Below are 11,998 nucleotides of genomic sequence, written 5' to 3'. Positions count from 1 at the left end.
TCACCTTATGGTTATGTCTCTTACTGCATGAGAAATCTTAGGCAATAGATGCCTAAAAAATTTACTTGAATGAAGTAGAAAGATAATTAGATAGAAAGATGAAAATTGTTATGTCTGATAAAGGTAGTGAGTATTATGGAAGATATGATGAAACTAAGCAACACCCATGTCCATTTGCTAAACTCCTTCAGAAACGTGACATTGTCACAATACACAATGTCTGGTACATCACAACAAAATGATGTATCAAAAAGGTGTAATAGAACTTCAATGGATATGATTAGGAGTATGTTAAACAATTCAACTTTACTCATACCTTTGTGGATGTATGCCTTGAAAACTACCATGTATTTGTATTAGAGTATTGTTAACAGGTTTTGTCTTGAATAAAGATATTATGTTAGACCAGTTATGTACTCCTAACTAATGACATATTAAGGATAAAACTAATTTGTAGTATACGAAATAGACTATGTCGATTAAGTGATTTACAACCATCATGACTCGAATTGGTCCTTATTCTTAATAATGAAATTATGATGCACCCAATGTATAAAACAATTTAGTCATTTTAATACGCATTATATTAATTCAATCTATTTATTTATTTAGTTCATAATGTTTGGTAATGTCACATGAGACAAGTGGGAGAACGTTAGAATTAATGTTTTATGTGACAGAGATGCGACTTATGTAGAGACTAATAAATAAATAATTAATCATTAAGGACTAAATTGTAATTGAGTTGAATATGAGAAATTTTTAGAAATAACTGTTACTTGATAGGAATAGTGGATATAAAGGGGTGAATACCCACTAACGTAAAACAAGGTCTTCTTCTTGAGAGAAAAGTCTTCTCTCTAGTCCCTAATTATCATGAACGTAGAGAGACAAAAATAATAGTCAAAGAAGCGAATACTAAATATACATTAGAAATTTATTATGTAAATTTACATATACATTAAATATATATTAGAAATTTCAGTGTTATATATAACGACATTAATTATTTTATAACATAATTGACCTATTAACTTAATTGGTTATAATATCGTATTAATAACCTAAAAGTTATAGATCTAAATCTTGCATAAGTCTATACGAATATGTAAATTTGTCAGGGATAATTTTAAAAATAATGAAAAATATTGAGTATACAAAAAAAAAATATTAAATAAAAATATTAAATATACAAAACAATTGCCAAAAGATGGGGGTGATGCTCGGTGCACTGTTACACCTAAATTCACTCAAAGATTGGTAATTTAACCCGATCCATAGGCTGATGGATCGGCCCACGAAGTTGGCATGTCAACGTGTTCGGTAACACAACACATCACACGTGTGGGGGCGTACGTGCGAAAAGATGAATATAAAGAATCGATGTGGAAAGCGCAGAACATGCCACATGGCGATGACGTTTGTTCCTTCTTCAACTTCTTCCACTTTCCGACCAACGTTGATTCGCTGCGCCAGCGCCAATGAGCGGCAGGCGCTGTTTAGCCGCATTGCTCCTGTCTATGATAACGTGAGCCACTATTAATCGCTTTCTGCTTTTCGGCAATGGTCTCTTGATAACTTACGCCGTTTCTGTGTGTTTGGACAGCTGAATGATTTGCTGAGCCTTGGGCAACACCGGATTTGGAAGAGAATGGCAGTGTCCTGGACTGGGTATGCTATTGCTATCCACATTTTCATTCTCTTCAAAATATCATTTTGATTTCTTAATTTCATGTAGAGCGAAAATGGGAGACTGTGTGTTGGATGTTTGCTGTGGAAGTGGGGACTTATCCTTTCTCTTGTCCGACAAAGTTGGCTCTCATGGCAAGGTTCTCTACCAATTTTTTTTTTATTTTTAAAATGCATATTTTTTAGGTCATTTGATCTTTATTTTATTTTATTTTTTTAGTTCAATCTAATACTTTATCTTTTAAAAAATTTATTTTAATCTTTTATCTTATTTATTTTATTCAAAATAATCCATTATCTTTTAAAAAATTCACTTTCATCATTTATCTTTAAAAGTTTCAAATATCCTTTAAAAATTTGAATATATTCAAAATATCAATTATCTCAAGAAGAACAAAGTTGAATATATTTAAATATCTTTAAAAGTTTAAAATATCCTTTAACAATTTGAATATATTTAAAATGATCAATTATCTTAGGAAGGAAAAAGTTAAATATATTTAAATAATTGAAAGAATATTTTGAACCTTTTAAATAAAATAAAGTATAAAAGTGAACTTTTTCAGTAAAAAACCTTTTAAATATGTAAAAAAATCTAAGTAAACTTTTTAACATATACAATATCATTTTGAACAAAATAAATAGATAAAAATGATCATTTAACCTAGTTTTTACGTAATAATTAAGTTAAAAGTCATCCATATTTGTAATTAATTTACACCGTAAAAAGACTGACAGTTCATATTTTATTGTTATTGTTATGAGTTTAATTATCTTGCATTGTGTCAATCAATCGGAATAACCTTTGAGATGACATTGAAGGTAGTTATTATATGAGTTTAACGAATACGACACTGAGAGTAAACTATCAATTAATCATATTGATATTACTTTTAAGATATTTATTTACTTATTGTATAGGTTTAATTGAATTAAATGGTAGTATCATATTTTAAGTATAGAGAGTAAAAGGAGTTTTTTTTAATAAGTAAAGGGATTGTATCAGTAATTAAACCTATTATAAAAATCTAACTAAACATGTGGTTTGTGATTAGATAATAATGGAAAATTACTTTATCTATGTAGACAATTTATTCTATTCTAAAAGTTAAGGAACTTATTTCACACTGTAATCTGTTGGTAAATTTAAATTAAATTCTACTATTATACAGCGATTGTAGTGAAAGTATGGTTGTGCAAATGTTTTTGGGTGTAGGTGATTGGTCTTGATTTCTCGAAGGATCAGCTATCCTTTGCCTTATCTCGGCAGCAATCACTTTCAAAGAATTGCTTCATGAATATCGAGTGAGCATGGGTAAATTTTGCAGTATGCAGACATTAGATTATAGCCTGGAGATTTATATATATATATATATATATATATATATATATATATATATATATATATATATATATATATATATATATATATATATATAACTCTTTGTCCACATTTGATCCTTCAACTTTTTATTTGTCTTGTATAAGCTATTAGCAGTGTTTATAGTGGAGATCTTTTTTGATTGTGTTGTATCTTAGTATCATTGGTGATATGGGAAGGTAATAATGGTTTGTTGCAACATAGGTGGGTTGAAGGTGATGCTCTTGACTTGCCATTTTCTGATGGTTGGTTTGATGCTATCACTATGGGCTATGGTCTTCGAAATGTGGTTGATAAGCAAAAGGCCATGCAGGAAATTTTCCGCGTCCTAAAAACTGGTAGGTTTTGTATCTCAACCCATTAATATACCGATTGATGTTTATATATATTTGACGCATCCTATGGTTTAATTTGCTTTCTAGGCTCTACAGTATCTATCCTGGATTTTAATAAAAGCAATGAGTTGCTAACTTCTGCAGTTACGGTATATCTCAGCCTTACTAGTTGCTTTATATGATATATAAAAACAATAATTGGCACAGCAATGCTCCATTTTGAATAAGTATAGTCACCCTTTTGACCTTCTTAGTAAATTGGAAGGCTTGGCTTGAGGTTGAAAATCAAGATATGTGAAAGGAAAATAAATTTATTCTTTTCAGCAATGCCTTTGAGTTCATCAGTTTGACAGGACTGATGTAATCATTTACAGTCCACTTTTGTAAATGAATATTATCATATCATCATATATTCTACATTTTTTTTCTTATAAATTTGCTGTTGTAACTTCAATTTTTTGGATGCACTGAAGGTAATCCCCACGTATTTACTTATGCTAGGAATGGATGATTGACAATATTGTTGTCCCTGTTGCCACTGGTTATGGTCTTTCAGAGGAATACAGATACCTCAAACGTTCAATAAGAGAATTTTTAACAGGTTTGTTTTCAAGTGAAAGATTTTATCAGATCAAGCTTTTAATTCAACACACTTAATTATATTTTTATTAAGTTATTCTATAGAATTATTTAATTGTGTCCTCTCACCTGTCTTCTCCGTACCTTAGATATATATAGGAAATTACTGTATCAATGATATATTCTCTCTGCTATAGAATGACAGGAGTGTGGCTATGTGACTTGGCTCTTTGGTGGTATGACTTGCCTTGCCTTTGTTTCTGCTAGTCTAATATAGGTTGGGGGGTTGGGGTAGGAATGAGTCAGGTCTGGTTATGCTTTACCTTAAAAACCTGTCATGGTTCCTAAAATATAAGGTTTGAGCTTGACTTATTTACTTGATATTAATTGTTGAGTAAATTCCTGAGCTTTTAATCTATTCTTACAATAACCCCCCTTAATTTTTGAAAAATATACACTAACATCCCTTTATACAAAATACAAATGGCAGGAACAAATTACCTCCATTGATGGTAGAACTTTGTCATCATTGATTCCCTAATTTAAGAATACTCCTGTGATGCAGGGAAGGAGTTGGAGAAACTTGCCTTGGGAGTTGGATTTTCTGCTGCTCGACATTATGAGATTGGTGGAGGCCTCATGGGGTGTTTGGTAGCTAAGCGTTAGATGGGATTTACGGATTTATCTTTTCTATGAACAGGTTTCCCCCCCATGTGGACTGTATTCTGGTTTGTAAAAACATAAAATCTGTTGTTAATCCATGTTCATTACTATTATTTAACAGTAGTTGAGCTATTACCCAGCATTTTGTTGTTAATTTTATTTGATAAATGTTGAAATGCTCCAGTCATGTTTTCATTTTACTTCATTTGATTTTTCTCAAATGTTGGTTCTATCATGATTGATAAATTATAAACTGCTATATTTCAGTGCATTATCATTCAAAGCCCCTTGTTCCTCTTGATAACGTTCCTAGTGTGCTAGTGCTTAATCATTTTGTCTCATTGGAATTGGACTCTGTTGGAGGATAGTCACAGTTAAGCTCTAAGGGTCACCATTGGATACTGAAATGACTTTTGCTTGAGCGAGAGACTACTATGTGGAAGGGACTCACACTTGAGGAGGAGATTATTGAAATATAAGTGTGTGGTGAAGTCTTACATTGAGTACGAATGTGAATATTGAACACCATATAAGTGAGGACAAGACCCATAAACTTGAATCTTAAGGTTTTGGGTTAAAGTGTAGTGTCAAATTCACTTATGTGATTGCTCACGGTTAATTGGTGTCAATCTGTCCGGTGTTTACTCTCAGATTTTCCAAACAGACTCATTAAGGAGCAAAAATATTAAAAACTTATAATTTTTGCTTTATGTTTCCCCATTGAAAATTATTCTTTGCAAATGAAACAATAGTTGTATCCAAACATAATATTTATGAGTTGTTACATATATCAAATTAATCTAAAGTTGTATAATAATGTTAATCATGGAACTATACAGTATGCATTGTTTGCTTCCCATAACCGTATGGGACATTTGGCTTAAAAGCTTCCCTTGTCTGAAGTATGTATTTAAATAGCAAAGGATCGGATGCTTTGTTAGCAACCTTTTAAGTGCAATAGGTCTGAGGCAGACCAAGTTATTTGCCAATCACAAGCTGTGCTGCAGACATGCTGTGTGTAGAGATTTTCTCTGCATTCTCATGGTCACCTGGGATAAAAAGAGCTATGGGACATAGTGGCAATTGAATCAGGTGCAGTAAGAGGATAAAATGGGTCACCACTTGTGTCATGAAGTTCCATGGTACTCTCATCTAGGAAGGGTGGATTAGAGGGAGCATCCAGATGCTCCTCCTTCTTTGTTAGCATCTGTAGTGCCTTTGACATGCTTGGTCGTAAAGAAGGGACCTCTTGGGTGCATAGAAGTCCTATGTGAACCACTCTTATAATCTCATCCTTAACGTTAACATTGCTATTGTGGTCTTCCTGCAAGTCTAGATTTGGATCAAATAATTGTTCAGATGTCCCTGCCTGAAAATGCTTCCATGCCTGATGTTATCCGAATATATCGTTTAAAAGAAAGAACAGAATTGTTTTGTTAGTAATTTATCTTGTCTTAACCACAATCAATGAACAGTTGAACAACTATCAGAACAAAACAAGGGGAATCTGCAACTGACCACTGTAACTAAGCTGTCTGAATATTCTGATGCTTTGCTCCTGTTGTTCTGTCTAGCAGTGACTATCTCTAGCAGCAACACTCCAAAACTATATACGTCTGCCTTTTCTGTTAATTGACCATGAGCTAGATATTCAGGAGCCATATACCCCCTGCAAGTCCAAGAGTAAATGGTTACTTCAGATGTACTACACTGTGGTTTCCTGCAATAGCATCTGGTTCTTTGCCTCCTACTGTGATTTGTTCAAAAGTCTGTTATGATTTATGAAAAGATACTTACAAAGTTCCTGCAATAGCTGTACTTATGTGGCTCTGGTCCTCTTGAAAGGACCTGGCCAAACCAAAATCTGCAATTTTAGCACGAAGCTTTGCATCCAATAAGATGTTGCTGGCTTTTATATCTCTGTGAATTATTCTTGTTTTGGAGTTCTCATGTAGATAAACCAATCCTTCAGCTGTCCCGATGATAATTTCATATCTATTTTCCCAGTTCAATTCTTTGCCCTTGTTTTTATCTTCCATGTATAAATTGAGAAATATTATATTTAGTTCACATTATGATGAATTGATAATCACTTTTAGTGACCCAAATGAGGTGTTATAGGTGAAAAGGGTAGTCAAGCGTACTGCATCAGTTCAGTAATTACCAAAAATGTAGCGGTCAAGACTTCGGTTGGGTAGAAATTCATATACAAGCAGGCTTTCAGGTCCTGAACAACTGCATCCTAACAGTCTGACTAGATTCTTGTGCTCCACGCTACTAATTATGTTGACTTCATTGTAGAAATCTGCTGCTCTATGTCTGTTGTTGAAAAATAATCTCTTCACAGCAATCTCTCTTCCATCAGCTAGAACTCCCTGCAATAGCAAATTGTAAGACTGCTTTGATGTGTAAAATGATAGAAATGTAGGTCTTCAGAGAAGAGAGCTACTTTATAAACTGTTCCAAATCCTCCTTGCCCTAACTTGTTATTCTCATGAAAAGATTCAGTGGCCTTGTCCAATGTAGAGTACTTGAAGTTCAAGTTATTGTTCTGAAGTGTTTTTGCCAACTTTTTTGCATCATTTGAACCTGAAAACCAGAATGAAGATTTAGATCAGTATATCAGTATATCCTTAATGTTGTTGTGCTGTATCTCGTGATGGTTCCTCAATTTCTTTAAAGGACAAGGTGAAGCTCTTCAAAAGATAAAAGAGTTCATATACAATATTTATGATTCTGAGGACAGGGACTATCATATAAATATGCAACAGAAACAACCAATGTTTGGTGGTCTAAGTGGCAAGGTACTCAGTAAAGCAAGGTTTTAAGGTTTGAATTTTTTGAATGAAGAAAATAAGCACTGACAAAGCCTTGTCTCAAGTAAGTTCACTTGGCTCAAATTGCATTGTTTTGACTCAGATTGGCTTTTCGATCAAACTAAAAATTTGCTGGTAGACATCATTGGTTTCTGATTTTTACTATGGGGGGAATGAAGGAGATATTCTAGGTATCTAAATCTCATAAGCTAAGAGTTAGGTTATTAGATAAGACAATTACCTCTTCGTTTCTTTTGAATGTATCTTTGTTTCCATATATAAACTCCAATAGTTACTCCAACCACCAAAACAGTCACCGAACTGACTACTGCAATCACTATCACTACCACATTACCTGCACAAGTCATCAAGATGAACTATACTCAAGATTTACCTCTACTATTAAATTGTTTTCAATGCAGCATTCTGCATCCTAGCATAATTTGACAGTCAGCTATAAAGTGCGAAACAAACTGCAATTCATTTACCTCTTGAACTCCCATTTTCCTGCTCTTTGTTAAGAAAATCTGTGTCTGAGTACCTCATGAAACACCCGGTGTTCAGCGCTCGCCCTTCTTGCCAAGGCAAGCATCCCAATATGGAAGAGGATGCATTCTCAAGACATGCTTTGCAAGAGCTTTTGTCCAAAGTCCTCCAACAATCGGCCAGAACATAAGCAGATTGGTTAGTTGTTCCTGCTACAGCAACATTCCCTTTGGCATATCCTTTGTTGTTAGGTGCATCTTGAACTGCTCTCAAAACTGCCTGCATTGCCGCTGCGTGAAAACTTGAGTTCTTCCTTGTTGTGTTCCCACATACAGCTCTGTCTCCCGGTCCCGTATACTCATTAAAGAAACTATAATTCTCAGCTCTCATGAAGCAACCGTCAAGGAAAATGCGACCAGAATTATAAGGGAAGCACTGAGGAAGAACCGTGCGTGCCTCAGCATAGCATAATACACAGTCAAGTAATGAAAGATCTCCATAACACTGGGCAAGGCCATAGTTAGTATCGGGTCCAGTCCCTACAATTGCGGTGCCAAAGCCAGTTTTGCGCATCTCATCACTGATCTTCTCCATAGTTGCAACAAAATTTGGAACAAAGATAGTAGTGTTGTGCTCTAGTTCATGGCCACATGTTATTAGGACTGTCTTGGCCCTTGGTTCTGCTATTATAGTCTTCGATAGTAGTAGTAACTTGATGAGAAGGAAAAAGTTGCATTGAAAAGAGATGAGAGAGACTAGTTTCTTCATTTTTGGGACAATCCAATCTAAATCACCTTCTCTGGTAGGCTATTCACAAGGAACTGTGGAAAAAAAGGAGGGTTTAGACTTTATAATCATTTGGATAGCTATGTCTGATAAAAAAAAGTCATTCCAATTTCCATGGTTGAGTTTTGTTAGTGAATCAAAAACAAGTAGGAAGGTTGTCTATTTGGTACAACTGCTTGTTATGCTTAAACTAAAATGGTCACATGTTTCAACTTAAGCTACCTTGTGAGGTAATAATACAGTAATACCTATTGTTGGAGACCACCATTATAGCTCAAATCTCATGTCATGTGATGTGAGATTCAATTCCAAAACTTTTCTGTTCCTGAGAAGAAAGGCAAGTTGAAGACAAAGAGGGGCTTCTAGCAGAAAAAATATTCCTAAAGTAGCCTCTAACGTGTGAAGGGAAAAGGGAAGAAACGCAAGTCGGTACTCACCTTTTTTGTTGCCATCCTTGAAGTCTTAGAATGAAAGAAAGTACTTTTGCTTTGGCGATCATTATTAGAAAGGTAGACTTGGGTTCTTTTCCCTTGTCTATTAATACAGCAGTAAAAAAAAACTCTAGTCTTAAACTTGCTCACACTTACATGACGTATGAGACTATCTATGAGTGATGCTGAAAAATATTAAGTATTTGATCAAGTGTCTAAAAAATGAGGTGTAGAATAGAAGCCACCCCTCTCCAGACCCACTTGGATTAATAACCATCAACGCTCCATGCTCCCGATTAGTGATGTCTACATCAGTTGTTAATAGTGTATCAAATAGCAAGTGTAATCATGTTATTTTGCTTAAAAAGGTAAGATATCATTGAATTACCTAAGTAACACACTGTTAACCACTAACTTATCATTATCACCCGGTGACAAAGGTAGTGAGAGAAATAAAATTGTTCAAATAATTTGGAGGTGGTGAAAGACATAAGTAGAGTATAGAAATGAGGAAGAGGTTAAAGAAGATGGAAATAGAAGAAAAAAGAAAGAAAAAATATATTAGTTATTTATGTTTTTTTTTTTAATTTTTAAGACACCTGTTTACATAATAATCTTCCAAACTCAATAGATTTTGAAGAAAAAATTGATTGTAGAAAAAAAGCAAGAGAATAAAGCATGAACTCTAACCTCTTTAATATGAAGTTTTATAAGTTTCTTCACAATAATTAAAAAACATATTAATTCAAAATGTATAATTATCGTTAATAAAATTATTGTAAAATAGTCAAATATGTATTTTAATAAAATAGGAAAAATACTAATGTTACATTGGTGTAAGTAGTACTAAGATCTTGTGTTCGAATAAAAAAAATATGATTAAAAAATAAATTCTATTAAAGGTGAATTAGTTAATAATTTTATGAAGATTAATTATCAAATATTTCACATGTATAACATGTTGAAAAACAGAAACTGGGAAACTGTGTGTGTGAGATTTCCCTTTCTATTTTTGTTTGCTAATGAAAATAAAAGCTTCTATAGAAAAAAGTCAGCATTGGAATAAAAACCTTTCCCCACAAGAAAACCTACCTCATTTATTATCCAAGAAAACAGGCCCCACACGTGCCAACAACCCTCTCATGTCTTCGCCACAGGAACCAAACCAGTGATCAAAACACACGGTTTCAAGAAAGAAAAACAACAAACAAGACTGATCAAGGTAATAATAATAAACCAATAACAACGCTTGTGCATGTTTTACGATATATCAACACGAGGCAAATATATATCAAACGTGGGAAGAGAGTTTTGGAGAAAGTTCTTACATGTTACATGTGATTTGCTCTGCATAGAAGAAGAAGAACTGGGAAATGGGAATTGAATTGAATTGAAGTTAGTTTTGTGAGAGAATGGAGATATGGATGGGAATGGGGAGGTGAAGATTGATTTTATTGGGAGATAATAAGTCAATGAAGTTTGAGACAAAAACTCATGTAAACGAGTCAAGCACGAATAATATGGTATAGTAGGGTCGCAACAACTTGCTGGTTGACACTTTGAAAAACAGACAGTGTGTGACGTGAGTGCAGTGCAGTGTAGCTACGTGGTAACATCGTACTACCTTTGTTTGAATCACTGCCCAGTTTCCAAGACATGAATATCCTCAACAATTACTCGTATTTGTAAATATAAATATGATTGTATTTATAGACTATAAAGAGAAAAATCCATAAGGTTGGTACATTTGATGTAAGATCTCCAAAAAAATCCGTATTTGATTCAAAATTTATTTGATTCAATTATGATTAATATTACAAACAAGATTAATTTTTATCCAGCGAGTTAAGAAATACATGTCGTTATCCTGATTAAAAAAAAAGAACTAATAAAGAAAGATAAGAAGAATAAAGAGAAATATTAAAATATGAAAAATATTTATCTCATGTCACTTATAAAATATTGATTTAAGTATTAGAAAGGAAAGAGCTTAATGAAATTCAATCAACAAGTATAAATAAAGGTAAATTTTTATAAATATAAAATGATTAGGGTTCATTTTAGTATAATCAAGTAGGTGCGGGTTTAAAGATAAAATGTTTAGAAATATGATAAAATTCAGAGAAAAGAAAGATATTGAGAGAATTAGAGAATTTGTAATTATTCTCTATACAAGAATAAAAGGAGTACATCTGGATTATGTAAACACACATGGATGATTGAAAATTAAAAATAATTTGATAACCACATTATCACTTAAAAAAACTATATGACTTTGTTTTTTAAGCTTAACCATTCATTATCTGGTCCTATGACGTTTAGTTTATGGCTTAACGCCTTTTAAGTAACGTCTGACTTTTGTGAATTGGTGGGGTGGAGTTTTGTAATAAGGGCAATTGTGAAGTGGAACAAGTCTTCTTTCAAAATCAAATGCCTTTTTTATTAGACAGTTGGTACATATAAAACAATAAAAATGCCCATAAAAAATATAAGACAATAAAATATATAAAAATTATATTTCAGTTATTTCAATTAAAAACAGTTGTTCAGGTTCGATTTGAACTCTTGCTTCACAACTGACGAAATTGAACTAACTCAAACCCGATTAAAGATTTTCTTCTTCTTTTTTTGATAAAAAAAGGGAATTTACAAACTAAAATCCATAATTGATTTGGAACTAAAATTTGGTGTCCAGGCCCTATATGTTAGAGGGCCTAATTGGGTCGGCCTGGATTTGCTTGTCCATTTTGCCACTTCTACATTTATTCTTAATCTCAATCATAATTTTTCAATCAAAGGATATAACTCCTAAATTTAATTTTAAAAGTGAAT

General features: G+C 33.0%; 2 protein-coding genes across 8 annotated transcripts; one reads left to right on the top strand and one right to left on the bottom strand.

Moving 5' to 3' along the window:
• The first annotated feature begins 1,297 nt into the window (after positions 1-1,297).
• On the top strand, positions 1,298-4,830 carry LOC100789973 (2-phytyl-1,4-beta-naphthoquinone methyltransferase, chloroplastic). 2 transcript variants are annotated; one of them, XR_005886328.1, is made up of 8 exons: positions 1,298-1,528; positions 1,607-1,671; positions 1,739-1,829; positions 2,906-2,994; positions 3,275-3,408; positions 3,493-3,554; positions 3,879-4,006; positions 4,550-4,830. XR_005886328.1 is itself a non-coding variant. In XM_003517575.5 (8 exons), exons 1-8 carry the CDS (start codon positions 1,367-1,369, stop codon positions 4,648-4,650), a joined length of 804 nt encoding a protein of 267 aa, XP_003517623.4. In that variant the 5' UTR covers positions 1,298-1,366; the 3' UTR covers positions 4,651-4,830. The 2 variants fall into 2 exon arrangements, 1 of the variants encoding a protein (XP_003517623.4); XM_003517575.5 differs by having other exon boundaries at positions 3,907-4,006.
• A 572-nt stretch (positions 4,831-5,402) lies between these two features.
• On the bottom strand, positions 5,403-10,726 carry CRK2 (cysteine-rich receptor-like protein kinase 2). Of its 6 annotated transcripts, none has more exons than XM_006572963.4 (11): positions 10,495-10,725; positions 10,259-10,312; positions 9,173-9,472; positions 8,984-9,060; positions 7,952-8,770; positions 7,705-7,818; positions 7,097-7,236; positions 6,812-7,022; positions 6,445-6,679; positions 6,166-6,316; positions 5,403-6,034 (listed from the first exon to the last, which is right to left on the bottom strand). In XM_006572963.4, exons 5-11 carry the CDS (start codon positions 8,715-8,717, stop codon positions 5,693-5,695), a joined length of 1,959 nt encoding a protein of 652 aa, XP_006573026.1. In that variant the 5' UTR covers positions 8,718-8,770; positions 8,984-9,060; positions 9,173-9,472; positions 10,259-10,312; positions 10,495-10,725; the 3' UTR covers positions 5,403-5,692. The 6 variants fall into 6 exon arrangements, with proteins under 6 accessions (XP_006573026.1, XP_014625531.1, XP_014625547.1 ...); XM_014770045.3 differs by having other exon boundaries at positions 8,984-9,054; XM_014770061.3 differs by lacking the exon at positions 8,984-9,060 and having other exon boundaries at positions 10,495-10,726.
• Positions 10,727-11,998: the final 1,272 nt, after the last annotated feature.

Source organism: Glycine max, chromosome 1 (assembly GCF_000004515.6).
Source record: "Glycine max cultivar Williams 82 chromosome 1, Glycine_max_v4.0, whole genome shotgun sequence".
In the NCBI taxonomy this organism is placed as follows: domain Eukaryota; kingdom Viridiplantae; phylum Streptophyta; class Magnoliopsida; order Fabales; family Fabaceae; genus Glycine; species Glycine max.
Note: the sequence above shows the minus strand (reverse complement) of the source record. Positions and strands in the feature narration are given on the sequence as shown.